Genomic DNA, 19,229 nt, shown 5'->3' with positions numbered 1-19,229 from the left:
TCGAGGTATATTTAAAGGGCCTTCAGAAAACAACAAAAGTGACACTACCTCGCAGGTGGTGAGGGAGTCGATCTGTGTCCTAAGTTAAGTGTGATTTAAAAAAGTACAATTTTAAAGTATGAGTCAGCTTTGGCCAAACTAGAAAAACATTGTGGGAACAAGACGAATGTTGTGCTCGAGGGGTACTATTTTTTATCGAGACAACAGAACAAAGCAGACTCAGTGGACAATGATATCGCTGCACTCAGAGGTCTCATCACTTCCTGCAAGTTTACAGGTTTAGCGGATGAACATCGTAGAGATCAGAAGTTGTGGCAAGCCAAAGACCCCACGTGAGAGCAGCCATTAAATCAGCAAGGACGGTAGAGTTGGGTAAGAAGTGCAGCAAGATTCTGCCACCCCGGAAGTGAAGAGGGTACAGGGTGATGATGACGGTGATGATGAGACGATTGCATTGATGGAGAACTTCAGCCTCTGCCGTGCAGCGGAAGCTAAAAGAATTTGACATGCTCCTGACAAGAATGTGCAGGGCCAGGTCCAGTGTCGACATGTTATAGATGTGGGCGCACCAGACATTAAAATGGCAAAATGGAGTGCCCAGCTGCCAATGCAGAATGTTTTAAATGTGGCATGTTGAGGCATCTTGGCAAGACTTGCAAACATTCCAAGGATAGAGGGCACAGCAGCATAAACACCCTTGAAGAGATTTGTGGTCCCAGCAGCGTCCTCACCATTGCACACCATGAAGAAGAAAGTCCTATCTTTATTGTCACTGTAAATACCCTCAGGAAGAAAGGCCCACTGGAGCAGATGGAGACAGACAAGATCCTGCTAGATGAGATGATGGACACTGGGTCTCGCTATACTATGGTGGATGTCCTTATGTATCAACATGAGTTGGGTGGGTGTCTACAGGACTTCAAACCTACCAATGTGAGAGCCACAGGCTATGGCAAGAGCCCCATCAGCATTTTAGTATCCTCAAATTCCAGATGAAATCGCAGAAAGCACTGAATGTATACTTAGAGGGGATCGCATAATACTGCCAAAGTCCATAAGAAGCAAAATTCTCAGATTGGCACATGAGGGGCATTTGGGGAGCAAGCTCAGAAAAAGACGATTTAGGGGAAGAATACTGATTGCCTGGGATGAGGATCTAGTGAGATTGTGCCAAGCTTGTGCCATCAGTGACAAATCTAAAAAGAGAAATGTTGCACCTCTTCAACCAGTACAAATCCCAGATTCGGTACGGAAAAAACTTGCAATGGAGACCTGCAAAGTTTGCATAGCAGTGTTGATTGACTATACGTCTAAATCAGTAGACTGGCGCATCATGGAAAATAATGCGACTGCCATAGGGAAGAAGTGTTCAGCCGGGAGGGGGGCACGGAGGAAATAGTCACTGATAATGGGGCACATGCAAGCATTGTTCGTAGATCGTGGGATTGAGCACACGCATACGTCATGCCATGGCAACGGGACTTGTGGAGCGCACGAATGGCTTCATAAAGGGGATGATCCCATTAGCTGTGGCAAACTCACTTCCACGGAGAGGCACACTTGAAGAGTCATTTAATGCTTGCAGGACGACTCCCCATTCCGTGACTGAAATTGAACAGTTTGTTATGAGGAGGGACAGAGTGCCATGTAGTCGTCCATCTTTGTTGACAAAAGAAATGTCAAGTTGGTGGCTATGGAAGATATTCTCAAGAGGGTGAGAGAGAAACAAGCCAAGCACACGGATAAATACGACTGTGTCAAAGCCACGCGGGATTTTAGGTTAAGGAAGGCGATTGGGTGAGTGACAAAGAGCATCATAAAGTGACTAAAGGACATTCCAAGTTCAGGAACGCACAGAGGATTGAGAGAGTGGAAGAGTGCGACTCTGGCAGATCGGGAAGTGGGGTCTTTGGATTACATTGTTCCATTTTCTTTTAATGCACCCTACTGTGGAACACCAAGTGAAGCGTATGAGGTGCATTTTTCGAGTTGTGAGTGTCACCCAAAGGGATCTGTGTTGCCCACTAGGAGAAGGAAGATTTCTCTGAACATCAGAGATGACTTTGCGTATATTTAAGTTGCATTAAATTGCAGGTGTCTGTCTACTAATTTGTTTTTTCTTGCTTCCCGGTTGGTTTTCCGTTCTGACTGTGTTTTCTCACCTCTGTTTTGCTTCATTTTCTTTTCCTTCTTATTGTCTGCGTGGGGAGATGCTATGGTGACTCTTCCGTGCCATTCTAGAGTCTTCCTGTGGATTCTGGAGAGGCACAGCAGAGCCGTTGAGAAAAGAGCCGAGCAAGGGAAGTGAAGTGATGTGTCTCCTTCACTCCCGAGGGGGGTCTCTGCGCATCAATAAACTAACTTACCTGCGGTAGAGTAACTTTGCTGCAAATTTTGGGGGGGGGCTTGACATCTGTAGAAAAGGTACGCCAGCCAAATTAATGGGGACAAAATGGTGTGCCATGAAAGTTGGTTGGGGGGACAAACACCCCTGCCCCCCTAAAATTACGCCCATGCTTACCTGTGAGTCTCCTGTCTCCATGTAGCCTCCATGTAGCCTTATTCTTAACAAGTGGCAAGTCATATATTGAACATCACAAAGTTATTTGTTGCTTGGCTTATCCTTGGCGTCTTGCAATGCAACATTCCAAGATGCCCTCAAGGACGCACCATTGGACTCTCTCTACTCCCTCTACTGACCAGAACTTCAGTTCCCAAGGGCGTTCAACCTACCAGCGCCATCAGACCATACCAATGGTATATAAGGCGCTACATAAGTGCAAAATAACATAACATAAAAGACTAGTGTCACGTTCTCTAATGTCACTTCCTGTGATGTCACTTCCTGTGATGTCAATATGTATGAACATTTGATGGGGCCACACAGTGCTCCACAAATCCTAGAGATGGCCCATGGTGCAAGTGATTCTTGAGTGACCTAGTTGTTAAGGACCATGTGTGGATCATGTGCGCCAGGGCTGGTCTAGTACTAAGCACTGCAAGCATAAACGGCAAAGGCCTCAGATAACTAATGCCGCAATCCATGACTCTTATCTATAAATGTTAACTCATTTGAATGATATGCCTTAAGGAAAATATGTTTGAAAAATCAAACAATATATTGTATATATTATACTTTCCCTTCCCATCAGTGTTAGAAAACAACGTAATTCCAAACGTCTTTAGCTGATGATACGAGTCGGATCATGGCTGATACTGACATCTACTGGGGAAGAGTAGTATTGCCACTCTCCAACTTTTCATTTACCTTAAGCACCTTAGGAAATCAGGTCAACTGCGTTATTTCGGCAGAGACCCAGATCCAGTACATTTTTTGTAGACTTTATGGGGTAATCTCTGTAAAGCCACGGCCCATGGAAAGCACCAGGTAAACCCCTTAAGAGACTGTGCATGTGCCTGACCTTCCAAATTCCTTTCACTTCGCGCTTCTCCCCTACCATGCTGGAAGGAAATGCCACTAGTCAGGTGGCAGAGTGAAGGGTTGCTGGAGCATTAGTGGACTCAGAGGGGATCATTCGCTCTATTAGGATTAAGTGATGATACACACCACAGTTACTCATTATGTGATCTTCAGATGTATGGACTTCAGCTCCCATGACCCTTCACCATAGACTACGCTGGTCAGGGATAGTGGGAGTTGTAGTTGAAAACTTCTGGAAGGCCACATTACGAGTGATTGTGCTGTACAATTTCCTGATGTCGAGGCATGCAGTGCCATCCGCAGCCTGGAACAACAATGGAGGGTGGTACATGCTCCTTGAATCCTCCTGATAACATTTTGGGTGATGTGCAAGTTTGCAGTGCCGATCGCCCAAGGGCATCAGGGTGGCCAGGAACCAGGCTCGGGCTGGCCTTAGAGAAATAGGCCAATGCCCGAACCAAAGACACAAAATAATAGTGTGGGCCCGTTTTTTTGGTCAAAGTGGGCCATTTGTTTGGCCAATGTGGCCAGTTTGATGAATACTTCACTATGCAGCTAGTAGTTTTGACCATTGTTGATTAATAGGTAGTCTTTGAATTGCACAATTGGCTTTACATTTAATCAAAAAACTCCCCCTTGGGTACTGTTCAAATTGTCACAAAGGGAATTAACTGCTTTTTGCAACTGTGGGCCACCTTTTCATTGGTGCCCAAGACAGTTTAATGCCCCAGTCCGACGATGCCAGTACACAGATGTCCAAAAGGGAGGCAGGTGGCGTGCTAGGGAGATGTGTAGGTGAGCAAGCGATAGGTGGGTTAGATGTAGTATTTAGGGCAGGCGCAGCGGAAACAAAGAGCGCTGGGAGCATGTAGACATGCGTGCATTAATGGGTGGTATTTATAGCGCGGACGCCTAGATAGGAAGCGGCAGCCATGCCTTAGAGGTAGGGTGGTAAATATGAGGTGGGCACACCACCACGAACTTTTCCCAAACTTCTGCGGGACTATATATGATGTGTACATCGGTCATAAGAGACATTCATTTCTGCTCCTGCACAGAACAAACAGAAGCCGGAGAATGGGTCATCGCAAGCATGATCTGTATGCAAAAAACGGAGTTTGGTGAAACATTGCCAGGGATCTAATAAAGGGTGGGGGGCGCTAAAGATGTTGCGGGATAAACTCGGAGCTAGAGAACGATGCCCAGGGATACACACTCGCCTGGAGATGGTGAGGTATGAACAGGGGGTCTGGGGATGCTGCAGGTTAGACAGGAGGGCTAGGGAAAAGCGGAGGGTAGAACGTGAGCTAGAGAGGGTGAAGGATAGAGAGGGGGCTAGGCAGGAAACAGACTTGGGTGGGGTAGATAGGGTGCTATGAAATGGGCGGGGTTAGACAGGAAGCTAGCAAGGGCTGTGGGTAGACTGGGAGCTATAGCATTGGGGTGATTAGAGAGGGAACTATTGAAGGGTGGGGTTAGACAGGAAGCTAGCAAGGGCTGTGGGTAGTCTGGGAGCTATAGCATTGGGGTGGTTAGAGAGGGAACTATTGAAGGGTGGTGGTTAGACAGGAAGCTACCAAGGGCTGTGGGTAGACTGGGAGCTACAGCATTGGGGGGTTGCAGAGGGAACTATTGAAGGGTGGTGGTTAGACAGGAAGCTAGCAAGGGCTGTGGGTAGACTGGGAGCTACAGCACTGGGGTGGTTAGAGAGGGAACTATTGAAGGGTGGCGGTTAGACAGGAAGCTAGCAAGGGCTGTGGGTAGACTGGGAGCTACAGCATTGGGGTGGTTAGAGAGGGAACCATTGAAGGATGGTGGTTAGACAGGAAGCTAGCAAGGGCTGTGGGTAGACTGGGAGCTACAGCAGTGGGTGGTTAGAGAGGGAACTATTGAAGGGTGGTGGTTAGACAGGAAGCTAGCAAGGGCTGTGGGTAGACTGGGAGCTACAGCATTTGGGTGGTTAGAGAGGGAACTAGAGAACGGTGGGTTTGACGGAGAGCTACAGCATGGTCGTGGGTAGATATGGAGCTAGTCAAATAAGGTGATTAACTAGGGGACGAGGAAAGGGTGGTGTTAAATAGGGAGCTATACATGGGCAGTGGTTAGACAAGGAGCTAGATACTGGGTGGGTGATGGACAGTGGGCTCCAGAGACAAGAAAGTTGACAGACCAGAGCTAGAGGAGGGTGGTGGTTATAGCTAGGGAAGGCTGGCCCTTAGACAGAGACCTGAAAAATTGTTGAAGTTTGGCTGGGAGTTAGCGGGAAGGGTAGTGCCTAGGCAGAGCACTAGGGAGGGGTGTTGACTAGGCAGAGATAGAGAAGGGTGGTGGTTAGAGCTAGAGGAGGGTGAGGAGTGTAGAGGAATGGGGGTAGACTATGGGGTAGAGAACGGTTGTGGATGGATAGAGTTTTGTAAACAGGAATCCTTGTAGATAGGGCTAGAGAACGGTGGTTCTTAGACAGAGTGATACATGCTGGTGGTTAGACAGACCTAGAGAAGGTTGAAAGTCAGGCAAGGAGCTAGAGCAGGGTGGAAGACATGGAGCAAGAGAAGGATGAAAGTCAGGCAAGGAGAGCAGGGTGGAAGACACGGAGCAAGAGAAGGATGAAAGTCAGGCAAGGAGAGCAGGGTGGAAGACACGGAGCAAGAGAAGGATGAAAGTCAGGCAAGGAGAGCAGGGTGGAAGACACGGAGCAAGAGAAGGATGAAAGTCAGGCAAGGAGAGCAGGGTGGAAGACACGGAGCAAGAGAAGGGTGAAAGTCAGGAAAGGAGCTAGAGCAGGGTGGAAGACACAGAGCAAGAGAAGGGTGAAAGTCAGGCAAGGAGAGCAGGGTGGAAGACACAGAGCAAGAGAAGGATGAAAGTCAGGCAAGGAGAGCAGGGTGGAAGACACAGAGCAAGAGAAGGGTGAAAGTCAGGAAAGGAGCTAGAGCAGGGTGGAAGACACAGAGCAAGAGAAGGGTGAAAGTCAGGAAAGGAGCTAGAGCAGAGTGGAAGACGGGGCAAGAGAAGGGTGAAAGTCAGGAAAGGAGCTAGAGCAGAGTGGAAGACGGGGCAAGAGAAGGGTGAAAGTCAGGAAAGGAGCTAGAGCAGGGTGGAAGACAGGAGGCAAGAGAAGGGTGAAAGTCAGGCAAGGAGCTAGAGCAGGGTGGAAGACGGGGGCAAAAGAAGGGGGAAAGTCAGGCAAGGGGCAAGAGCAGGGTGGAAGACTCAGAGCAAGAAAAGGGTGGAAGTCAGGCAAGGAGCTAGAGCAGGGTGAAAAACAGGGGCAAGAGAAGGGTGAAAGTTAGGCAATGGGCTACAGCAGGGTGAAAAACGGGGGGCAAGAGAAGGGTGGAAGTCCGGCAAGGGGTTAGAGCAGGGTGGAAGACGGGGAGCAAGAGAAGGGTGAAAGTCCGGAAAGGAGCTAGAGCAGAGTGGAAGACAGGGGACAAGAGAAGGGTGAAAGTCAGGCAAGGAGCTAGAGCAGAGTGGAAGACAGGGGGCAAGAGAAGGGTGGAAGTCAGGCAAGGAGCTAGAGCAGGGTGGAAGACAGGGGGCAAGAGAAGGGTGAAAGTCAGGCAGGGAGCAAGACAGGGGGCAAGAGAACGGTGAAAGTCAGGAAAGGAGCTAGAGCAGGGTGGAAGACAGGGGACAAGAGAAGGGTGAAAGTCAGGAAAGGAGCTAGAGCAGGGTGGAAGACGGGGGCAAAAGAAGGGGGAAAGTCAGGCAAGGGGCAAGAGCAGGGTGGAAGACTCAGAGCAAGAGAAGGGTGGAAGTCAGGCCAGGAGCTAGAGCAGGGTGAAAAACAGGGGCAAGAGAAGGGTGAAAGTTAGGCAATGGGCTACAGCAGGGTGAAAAACGGGGGGCAAGAGAAGGGTGGAAGTCCGGCAAGGGGTTAGAGCAGGGTGGAAGACGGGGAGCAAGAGAAGGGTGAAAGTCCGGAAAGGAGCTAGAGCAGAGTGGAAGACAGGGGACAAGAGAAGGGTGAAAGTCAGGCAAGGAGCTAGAGCAGGGTGGAAGACAGGGGGCAAGAGAAGGGTGGAAGTCAGGCAAGGAGCTAGAGCAGGGTGGAAGACAGGGGGCAAGAGAAGGGTGAAAGTCAGGCAGGGAGCAAGACAGGGGGCAAGAGAACGGTGAAAGTCAGGAAAGGAGCTAGAGCAGGGTGGAAGACAGGGGACAAGAGAAGGGTGAAAGTCAGGAAAGGAGCTAGAGCAGGGTGGAAGACAGGGGACAAGAGAAGGGTGAAAGTCAGGCCAGGAGCTAGAGCAGGGTGGAAGACAGGGGGCAAGAGAACGGTGAAAGTAAAGAAAGGAGGTAGAGCAGGGTGGAAGACAGGGGGCAAGAGAAGGGTGAAAGTCAGGCCAGGAGCTAGAGCAGGGTGGAAGACAGGGGGCAAGAGAAGGGTGCAAGTCAGGCAAGGAGCTAGAGCAGGGTGGAAGATGGTGTGACGCCCCCAAGGCTCGGACTGCGGCATTACATTCACTCGGGAGTCAATTAAATAGTGGCCCGCCGTTGCAAACGGCAATTCATTCCTCTAATGACAGACAGTTTCAGTGGCACCGAAAGGGGAGATTTTTTAAATAAAACGTGGTACAAATTGTGCATTCTGAAGAGCATTTATTCAGTAACACTGGTCAAAACTACTAACCGGATAGTGAACTAACTCATCAAACTGGACCCCTCTGGCCAACAAAGTGGCCCACTTTGACCCAAAAAACGGGCCTACACCAGCATTTTGTGTTTTGGGTTCGGGCCTTTCCCTGTAGGCCAATCCGAGCCCGAAGCCCCCTTCGGTCACAATGCTGCGTGCCTGGACTCATTCCGGGTTTGATGTAATCTCGAGGTCAACGTTTTTTAATTCTCTTCCTATGTACGGATTTTTTTTTTCCGGCAAAAGAAAGGTTCTATACTTCTACATCTATTCCGCAGGTAAAATAACTCCGCGGGTTCGGCGGTAGTTGCAGAATTCTATTAACATCCTCCAAAGACTGATTCTGACACTGTGAGCGTCACGCTCCCGAGGCCAAGCGTGCTCACGACACTTATTGGAACTAAACCGCAACGAAGAGTTTCAGAATGACACAGCACTGATGCTTGGTCAGATGCTGGACGCAACCTTAAGAGAGCGCTGGGGCTGTAACACGAAGGGGCGCTCTGGGGGGGGGTCGGGGGGGGGACGCTTGCAGCCTGGGAGAGACGCACGCCCGCGCGCGCGCGCCCGGCTGCCGAGAAGCAACAGCTGCGCATCACTTGCGCACACTTCAAGCGGCAGTGCGAGGTGATCATCCACAGACGCTTCCCGGCTCCTCCGGAAGTCGTTCCGTCCCCGTGAAGCGTTCCCAGGCTCGGCGCGGCCAGTAATAAAAGGCACACAATGGAATCCCCCGTTTCTCACACCGCCTCCCTGGTGGTGTTGGTAAGCAAGGGTGTTAGGGAGAAGTGGGGAAGTGAAGTTAGTGGTTGCATAATCCTGGCCTCACTGGTGGCTCTGTGGTGTGATCCTGGGCAGGCGTTAGCGTGTCCATTATCTGCCAAACATGGGAACTTTAGAACTAAATAAAGCCAACCAGTTTTACAAAAATATAAACTAGCTAGGATTTAAATAAGTGACCCTTAAACGTTTATAAATAGCACTGCCGCTCGTGCCTCGTGCGGTGGGTGAAATAAATGTCCGTGGGCCGGTGAATGAGAGAGATTAGGACACCTGTCTGAGTTTAGGGTTGCGTTGGCCCTTTCCACCTCGAGGCATGAAGCGACCCAGGCACAGCCGGGCTCCCCCTGGCAGATGTGCTAAGCAGATGGCTCGCCTGTGCCCTCAGGCTACCACAGAGAGGTCTCGCACAGTCCTAGCGCCCTGACGCCACCCAGGGGACACGCTTGGCACTAAACAAAAACACTCGATGTACGAAACACGAGGATTTGGGATATTAATGGAAAGCAGCCCCCGCCCCAAAACACCGGATTCTTTGGGTATGGGGCAGGGTGGATCACTGTATCGCTGCCTGCAAGCAAATATACACAAGATCACAGCACCGTTTGAGGAGCAGTCATGACCACACAGCTCCTCAGACGGGAGCACTAGGCAGACTTGATTGGAGCAGAGACTCAGAGAGTGGAGGGTAGGTAAAAGTCGAGCGGAGCCAGAAGAGAGGCGGGCCCAGAAGGGGACTGGCGCAGACGAAGACTGGCCAGAAGAACGGAGTGGGTAGTGATGGTGGCCGAGTCAGAACTTGGCCGCGTAAGAAGTGAGACTCTGGCAGTAATGAGGCTGAGCCATAAGAAGGGATAGAGATACGAGGGCGGTGGGGAGGAGGGGAGATAGCGCCGCGGAGGGTGTCATTACAGGCGCTAGACTTGGGGACATGGGGAGAGAACTTGGGTAGAAGTGCCGCTGACGCAGAAGGGGTTTGGGGCCAGAAATGAGACTGAGACAAAAGAAAGGCTCGGGGAAAGGTCGGATGGGGACACAGAGGGTAGACGTGGGAAATTAAGAGGAAGGATGGGCAGAATCAAAACTGGAAGGAAATGGGGCTGTGGGCAGACTGCGGCAGAAGTGGGCACAGGCAGGAGGGATCCTCTAGCAGAATGGGAGACACGTGGGGGATGATTAAGAGGGACAGTAGGCGGGGGGGGGGTGGAGGCTGGGGCAGAAGGGATGCTGGGTAGACTTTGGCAGGCGGATATCGCGGCAGATCTGAGACGCGCAAACCGCAGGGAATCCCAGGGCCCGAAAGATAAAAGGGGCTGGGGCAAAGAGGACACTTCGGGCGGGGGGTTGGGGTATTTGGGCAGAAGGGCTTCTGAGATAAAAGGCAGACCAGGGACATAGAATGGAGGTTATGGGGTGATCGAGGGAATGGGGAATCAGGTACCTGTGACTAGAGGCATACACGAATTTGGCACACATGGGGCGTCTATTGGCATAGAAGGGTATCCGGAGACACGCAGAAGAGACGATGGGCATAAGGGGGAATGGGTATAAAGGGTGTCAAGCGGCACCGAGGAATGGGGCATGTGGGGGAGACAATAGGCATAACAGTAAAGGGTGCCCATGGGCATAGAGGAATAGGGCACGTATGGAACTGCAGGCATAAAGGAGCCTGGCACTTCATTCTTTATAGCGCCGTTCACAATAATTATGGTCCCATCGCGCGTTGATGGTAAATGATGACCACGGGCATAGAGGAATGAGGCATGCAAGGGACTGCAGGCATGAAGGAGTCTGGGCATGATGGTAAAGGATGCCCATGGGCATAGAGGAATGGGACACGCAGGGGGTGGCAGGCATAAAGGAGTGTGGACATGACGGGTGTCTGTGGCGTGATGTGGGTATCCGGGGGGCATAGGGGAATAGGTAATGCGGAGAACTGCAGGCAAAAAGGAGTCTGGCACTTCATTCATTCATTTGTTATAGCGCCTTTCACCATAATAATGGTCCCAACGCGCTTTGATGATAAATGATGCCCACGGCATAGAGGAAAGGGACATGCAGGGGACCGCGGGCATGAAGGACCCTGGGGCATGAAAGGTGCATTGTGCCTGCAGGAAACACGTTACGCGTAATGGAGAATGGGTACTAAGTGTGCCCAAGGGTATCGAAGAATGGGGCATGCAGGAGAGAGAATGAGCATACAAGAGTCTGGGCATACGGGGTGTGCAGTGGTATGGGGGAAATGGGCACGGAAGAGTGTGGGCATATAAAGCAAAGGAACGATGCAAGCACGGGAGATTAACTGCACAGAGGAGTGTCTAGGCCCAAGTGGTGTCAAGGGGCACAAAGCCCCATATTAACGCCCAAGGACCGGGCAGAATACGGCGCACGGTCCTTCAAGTCCACAAAGTGGGCAGTGCTAAAGGCCCTCTTCAAGAGAAGATTGGCAGCCCCTATCTTGTAAAGTGCCCCCTGCCCCCGGGGCTTGGTTCTCATCAGTGCGCGGATTAAGGGGCAGCGCCGCGCAACTAAGGCGCAAATCATGGGCAGGCGACCCACGAATAAAAACGCAGCGGGACGGGACAGGGGGCAGCGCAGAAGGGACACCAGGGTCAGCAATGGGTCCCCGGGGCAGCAGAGAGAGAGAGATGAAGAGACAGAGAAGCAAAGAGCTGAAGAGCGAGGGGCTCCTGGGCCAGGGAGATCAGAGAGGCACTCACCGGGGATGGCCACAGCGCTGTAAGAAGTCCGGCGAGGAGGAGAGCCCCCCCTGGGCTGGCGAGGCACGGGGCCATTCTACTGTCCAAGAGAGACCTCCGGCAGCACGGGTTGCGAGGCGCCCTGGGCAGAAAATATCCCAGCCCGTGAAAAACAAATCTGGTCCAGAGGTTGGGTGATACAGTCCAAAAAAACAAAACTCCAAGCGGAGGCGAGAAGTGGGCTGCCAATCCCGGAGAAATACCTCAGTCCGCCAAGTGTCCAGGGAACAGGGTCCCGCGGGTTGCCCAAGTGCTTCTGCTCTTTGCTGGGTGACGCGAGAGGTCCACCTGCCTGCCAGGGACCCTGGCAGACGCTAGTGTTCAGCGCAGGGATGGCCCACACCACAGATGCCCGGAGGTTCTTTACTAGCTCTCGACTGTCCTCCTCGGGGGACTGGTGTCCTCTGCTGCCTGCTCCCGTGTCCCGGTGGTCTCTTTGTTGCACTGTTGCCCTGTCTGCTGGTCTCCGCCGCTTCTGCGTCAGCCTCCTGAGCTATCTATCGCTGCCCGTGTCCGTGGCTTTGAATGGGCCGCAGGGGCCTCCCACCGCTTTTATACCCCGAGCTTCCTGGTGTCAGATGTGTGTGGCGCTGGCCCCGCCCCTGCGACTGGCCCCTCCCCCCTGCCAAAGTGCGCCCCCGTCCCATCAGCCGAAGCACGCGCGACCCATCAGGGAAATCCTACCCACCCCCACCCCAAAACAAACACCTTTCAGCCGGGACAGAATGGCGGGGCTCTGGCACACGCGGGGGGGGAGGGGTGGGGGGCAGCGGGGCAGACACAGGTGGAGGCTCTGGTATAGTAGGTGATTGGGTGCCAGTGAAATTGGGGGTCCCGGTAGGTTTGGATTATCCTTGTGTGTGTGGAGGTCGGGGGCCCCCAGCACCTGCACAGTCAGGTCACCCCTCAGCACATGGGCTTACATCTATAGGAGGGCCCGGGAGCGCGCACCTGTATGAGCAGGCCGCAAATTGTAAGTCAAGTTAAAACTAGCGTGGGGGGGAGGGGGCTTAAAATGTAGCATATTTATGGGGGCTGCTACTTTCCTACCGGTGCATATAAGTGTGCGTCCTCATTACCTGGGGTACTGACTATTCCCCGGGTGGGGGCGGGAAAGGGGCATTGTTTGTATGGTGGGGGTACACGGGGCACGCGTCCTCACTTCCCGAGGAGGCGGGGGGGGGGCGAGGATGTTGGTGGGTGGGGGAAGGAAGGGGGGGTGGCAGCCCTTTCTGGCCCGGCACTCATGCGCACAGCAGGCATACGCATGCTATTCTTTTCGGGGGTTGCCCTCTGCAAGGGTCTGATGGGGCCCTATTTGTCAGATGGCAGAGGGTAGAGGGGCGCCCCCTCGGGGCCTTGTCTGGATCCCGCCTAGTGCCAGATGGGCCCAGCCCACACTCTCCACCGTCCCTTTTTGCGCGGGAGGCTCTCTCGTTCCGTTTCGTAAAGTGGGGCGCTTTGTACACTTTCCTCATATTGGCGCTCGCTGCTCTACCGGGGCTGGGCATGCATACAAATAACCCCATGCCCCCCGCGCTCTAGGTGGGGGTGGAAAGCACAGCTGTCCCCAGGCCAGGAGAGCTCCCCGCCAACTCGCCTGCAGACCGCAGAGAAGTGCCGGACTCTGCAGACACCCGGCCTCACGCCCGTCACCCGCTTGCTCCACTCCACCGCCTGTCGGGGCCCTGTCCCCCCTGCCCCCCGCCTAAGCCATGGAGCATTTGATGAATGGTTTAGACTGGGGAAGGATCCTTGCACAGATTCGCTGTCCAGTACAATAACGGTTTGCCACCTGCCCTGGAGATCAAGTGGGAAGCACGCGCCCATCTACCAGTACAGAGGCTCGATATTCTGATCGGTGGCATGTCATCCAGTACAGTTTACTGAGAGTCGAGAATATCCCAGTACAGCGGTTGATTGCATCCGGGGGAATCTCCCGTCTCCCAGTACAAACAGCTGGTGTATTCCAAGGATATCGAGGGGAGAGCTCCCGCCTCCCAGTGCCATGGCTGGTGCCTGGTGTGATCTTGGAACCCCCGTGTAAGCCATAGGAACCTCTCGGCACATGCCTTGTTTCACATGGGTAGCTCCAGCTTGTCGATAAAGCACGTCTGTTCACCCCGAGGAAGCTCGAGCCCCTTGGACGGTACAGCAGGTAGTTTACCCGGGAAGCGCCAGCCTCTCGGTACAGCACCTTTTATCATCCAGGAAGCTTCAGCCTCTCGGTATAGCGCCTAGTTTCCCCCAAAGGAAGCACCAGCCTCTCTACTGTGCCTTGTTTCACCCTGGAAGCTCCAGCCTCTCAGTACAGCATCTTGTTTTACCCAAAGGAAGCACCAGCCTCTCGGTACTGCACCTTGTTTCACCCCAGAAGCTCCAGCCTCTCAGTATAGTGCCTAATTTTAACCCGAAAGTGCCAGCCTCTCAGTAAAACACTTTGTTTCACCCCGGGGAAGCTCATACTTCTTGGTACACTGCCTTGTTTCACCCATTGCGTAACAGGTTCTTGATACATTGCCTTGTTTCACCCATTAAGTGCCAACCTTGTTTTACCCAAAGGAAGCCCCAGCCTCTCAGTACACCTTGTTTCACCAGAAAAGCTCCAGCATCTCCATACAGTGTCTTGTTTCACCTGAAGGAAGCGCCAGCCTCTCTACTGTGCCTTGTTTCACCCGGAAGCTCCAGCCTTTTGGTACAGGGCCTTGTTTCACATAGAGGAAGCTCTAGCCTCTCTGTACAGCATCTTGTTTTACCCAAAGGAAGCACCAGCTGCACCTTGTTTCACCCGGGAAGCTACAACCTCTCGGTACAGCACCTAGGTTTAACCCAAAAGCACCATCTTCTCAGTAAAACACTTTGTTTCACCCGGGGGAAGCTCCAGTTTCTTGGTACCCTGCCTTGTTTCACCCATTGTGTTCCAGCTTCTTGATACACTGCCTTGTTTAACCCATTAAGTGCCAACCTCTCGGTAAAATGTTATGTTTCACCCATGAATCACCAGCCTTTCAGCACAGCACCTTGTTTCACCCAGGAAGCCCCAGCCTCTCCGTACAGCAATTGGATGAATCGGGGAATCTTCAGCCTCTAAGTACAATGCTTTGTTTCACCCGAGAAGCACCAGCCTCTCAATACAATGCCTTGTTTCACCCAGAAAAGTGCCAGCCTCTTGGTACAATGCTTTGATTCCACCAGGAAGTGCAAGCCTCTTGGTACAGCACCTTGTTTCACCCGATAAGTGCCAGCCTCGCTGTACATCACCTTGTTTCACCCAGGAAGCTCCAGTCTCTCGATACAGCACCTTGTTTCACAGGGCATGCTCCAGATGCTCTATGCAGTGCCTTATTTCACCCGGGAAGCAGTAGCCTCCCAGTACAGCAGCTTGTTTCCCCCAGGAAGTGCCAGCCTCTTGGTACAGCCCCTTTTTTCACCTGAGAAGCACCATCCTCTCAGTACAGTGCCTTGTTTTACCTGGAGGAGGTGCTATCCTCTCTGTACAGCACCTTGTTTCACCCGGGTCAAATGACCTGTCTCAAGCCTCTTCTGAAGTGATCAAAAAAACACCTGATGAATATAGACTGTTAAGTAAAGAAGAAACATGAAACATTTTTTGCATCTTTCCTACTGCCTGGAATCCAGACAGCAGAAAATGCCAAATGACACCATATAGTGCGGGGGTGGGAGGTCGTATAGCTGAGAAATGACACAGAGCAAGGCCGCAAAACAATAAACGTCGAGATGCGCTATGAGATTGATGACCTTCAAGAACATATACATGCTCGACCTGCTCGGCCATGGAAGGAGGGGTTTGCCCCAAAATTAGGCATACCTGCTGCACATTCAAGCCTCCAAATGAAGCTGACAATGGCTCCCTGATACAAATAATAGGAGCACTGCACATCCTCCGTTTGCATATACAAAGTGAAGCTGGCATAAAAAAAAACAATGACTGGTTTGAGGACCTTTTTTCCTGGACACCATCCTGGTCGGGGGCTATCGTTAAGATACTGGTGCCCATCCTCGTTTTCATATTGGTCCTTTTTTGTTGCGCCTGCCAACTAAGTCTCCGGTGTTGTGCCAAAGCAGTACCTATCAATGCCATGATGATGGTCTCAATTGAGGGTTCTAATGCACTTCGGGGTACAAAAGATAGTGCAGTTCAAACAGATCACCCAAACAATCCATACATGGTGCAGATAGAACAGCGTTTACACCCTCCCGGTACTATCACTACACCCCCACCTGACCCGAGCACTATTTTGAACATTGGGATGATTTAGCGGGAGATTATATATGACTTGTACACCTGAAGAGTATACCCAACCTGGCCAGAGTTTACAACATGTATGTAGGGAAAGCCACCATACTTAGAGGCTGACAGATTGGAAAAGGAAGAAAGAATGAATGAAGAAGTGGAACAGGTAGCTTGGGAGTTTGTTAATGTAGAATTAACAAAAGGGGGGAAGGATGGGAAGGAAACATGCTCTTTACACCCCCTCAACCCCCAGCGCTTCAGAATAAGGCAAACACCATAGATGCCAATATGGGAGACCAGGGGGGAGTGGGGTGCTCCTAAGGCTCCACATGATCATATTATTGCATGCCTTTAGATGTAGTACACAAACAGAGACAGACACCATTTTAGATATTAGCAGCCATATTGGGACGTGAGGCCTAACACATAGCGCGATAGTCAGCTCATCAGGCCTAGGCCGCGAACATGAGCAAGGGAATAGGTTGTATCCCACACACCGATGAGAAAGGCCAGAGCTGCACAGCCCCATAGAACCCTTCATTGTTTCAGAATGTTGCTGCTCTGCCCTGGGAAGAATGTGCCCTTCAAGGGGATGGGAAGAGGGCTGCACATCTCTGCATGATACCATGCCACGAGAAGGGGGGCATAGGCCTCCAATCCCCACCATTCCCAATCCTAATTTACAGCACTTGTGTATAGGCGCGTTACAAATGCCATATCATATCATATCATATCACCCAAATGCCATAGCCCCAAAACCCCTGAATTTCAAGGTGCCAGCCAGTCCCAGAACGCTGATAGTAAAACTGTCAGACCCCTGATCGATCAGGAAAGATCAGAAAGCAAGGTTCCCTTGCCTTCGTTTCTGGGTTATGTGATTTGTGCTGCGAGGTGCAGGGGGGGTGAAATTATAGCTCAAAACGAGGGTGGAAGACCTAGGAGACGTGCCGGCCTGTCTGGGAGCGAGTTAAGTGAGTGAGTTAGTGTGGCCTGAGTCCCCCCCCACCCCGGCCTCCTGTCTGCTCATGACACGTGCACTGTTACAGAGATAGCGATACATTGTTTTGTTTTGTGTATAAATTGCCAATTACTCAGCCTCACACTGATGATGGATGAACATCGCCCACGTGAAGGAAGATGGACAGACGGGGACCAATGGCTTGGCATCCATATGGAGCAGACCGCCCATTTATAGGGTCTCACCAACCACCAAAGCAGGTTTTTACTGTACGCAAGACGTCACTGGTGACGATTTGTACCCTCATACGGTTCTGCTTGTGCAGATTTTGTCAGAACATTCCGCGGCAGCAGAGTTCTTTGTTGGTGCATCTATTTTTGTGAAATAAACCTTGTTATCCTTGCAGTAGGTGTGTTGGGCCTTTTTCCCTAGCAGGCTGTATTTTTTCTAGTCTGAGCGTGTACGGGGACTTGCCTTCAGATCCCACGTCTCCCAGAGCAATGACTGGCTCATTCAGGTGGGATCCAGTGGGAAGCTCCCATCTCCCTCTGGGACGGTTCTTTGGAATGCTTCTGACTTCCGCTATAGCCCATAGTTTGCTCTGGTGAGATGAACGCCCCGTGCGCCAGCACGATGACTGCGTGGCCTGGGTAGCTTCAATCTGCTTGCTTATTTACTGGTGTAATCTGAAGAAATCTTATGGGCAGTTTCTATCTTCCAGAAGAAAGGCCAGTTTGCAACGGTGAGATCTAGTGGGAAACACCTGATTCCCAGACTGGGGATTCGCTTATCTGGGTAGCTCCTGCTTCCCTGTAAAACGAGTAAATTAATCTGGGTAGCTACGGTTTACCATGAAATGATTGAATTTAAAAATTCGAAAGGAAACATTACCGAATTTGTTTTTTCTAATAATGCGGGGGGAGCCCCTCTCACCCTCTACTTTAACTAATACCTTTAGCCTACCCCACACCTATATTTTATTAAAAACGACCCAAAATTCCAAAAGAAATATGCAAGCAAATTGGTCATTTCTTCTTCGTTTTTTTTTTATTCGATCATTCATACGGATACCGGTAGCTACATCTCCAAGAGCGATGACTATTTTATTTCTGGGTAGCGGCTGCCCCCAGTACAATGGATGGCATGATCTGGGTAGCTCCTTTCACTCAATCCAAACCCTGTCCTCATATTTGCAAATAATGTCCCCGATACAGTCACTGCCTTGATATTTGTAAATGCTGGCCCCAATACTGTCTTGCTATGGGTAGATCCTGTCCCCAGTACAATCACTCACATGATATGGGTAGCTCCTGTCCTCCATTACATTCACTGTCATGTGTAGCTTTATTCTGCTCCCAGTACAGTCGTGGTCTTGGTCGGTGTAGTTCCAGCCCCCAGTACAACCAATTTCGGCATCTGGGTAGCTTTCTTCAGCCAATAGGACAACCACTGCTTTAATCTAGGGAGCTTTTTTGTGTCTCCAGTACAATCACTGTATTGGTCTCAATAGTTATTGTTCCCTGGTATGGTCGTTGTTTTAACCTGTGTAGCTTTTTCAGTACAATCACTGGGCCTCATTAAGAGTCGGACGGGAACCCTGCTGGTGCTTCTAGCGGGTTTCCGCCGGACTTGTAACACTTTTCCGGCGCCTTACTTCCCGGTGCCACCGGGACATTACAAGTCCCGGCGGATCGGGAAGTCAGGTGCCGGAAAATGTTGGTCCCCATTCCCATGGAGCCCCATAGGACTCCATGGAAATGAGGACATGGAAGCACTGGGGCTGTTACGCCTATCATGTCAGACCTGCCGGGTGCAAAGGCCCCAATCCGCAGAGTTGTAGTGTGGCTATCTGCAAATGGGTGCCAGTATGGTGGGACCGGCACCCATAATTCTGGACCGCCACACTTGTATTAAGGCACACTATCTTTTTCTGGGTAGCTCTGCCCCCCTGCCCCCATACATTGGGCCTCATTACAAGTCCGGCGGGTTGCTGCTGGACCCTAAGACTGTTTCGACCGCTTGAGAGCCCGGTGCCACCGGGACATTACAAGTCCCAGTGGCCCAGGATATCAGGCAGCGGAAAAAGTTAGTTCCCATTGGGAATGGGGACTTGGAAGCACCGTTAGTAACAGTGCTGGTGCTTCCATGTCAACTGTGCCAACGGGGGCCGTTGCAGCCGGCAGGTCAGACATGCCGCGCGCAACAGAGCCGGCAGGCACAGTTGTAGTCTGCTGCTCCGGAAAGGGTGCCTGTACGTTGCTAAAGGCACCCTTATTTCCAGACCGGCAGACTTGTAATGAGGCCCATTGAGTGACTTGATCTGGGAGGTCATTCTGAAGTTCTCCTCTTCAAGGTCGGCGGAAATGGAGGGGAATCGATTATCAAAGATTAAAAAAAAA

The 19,229-nt window shown here is 51.5% G+C and overlaps 1 protein-coding gene across 1 annotated transcript in view; it reads right to left on the bottom strand.

The window, feature by feature from the left end:
• LOC138566699 (delta-like protein C) overlaps positions 1-12,153 on the bottom strand; it is a 62,987-nt gene extending 50,834 nt beyond the window's left edge. Inside the window, exon 1 of the mRNA XM_069644286.1 lies at positions 11,579-12,153. Coding sequence (XP_069500387.1) covers positions 11,579-11,653 — 75 coding nt within the window. The 5' untranslated portion in view covers positions 11,654-12,153. The remainder of the gene's footprint in view (positions 1-11,578) is intronic.
• Positions 12,154-19,229: the final 7,076 nt, after the last annotated feature.

Source organism: Ambystoma mexicanum, chromosome 2p (genome assembly GCF_040938575.1).
Source record: "Ambystoma mexicanum isolate Mex_15411 chromosome 2p, UKY_AmexF1_1, whole genome shotgun sequence".
In the NCBI taxonomy this organism is placed as follows: Eukaryota; Metazoa; Chordata; class Amphibia; order Caudata; family Ambystomatidae; genus Ambystoma; species Ambystoma mexicanum.
Note: the sequence above shows the minus strand (reverse complement) of the source record. Positions and strands in the feature narration are given on the sequence as shown.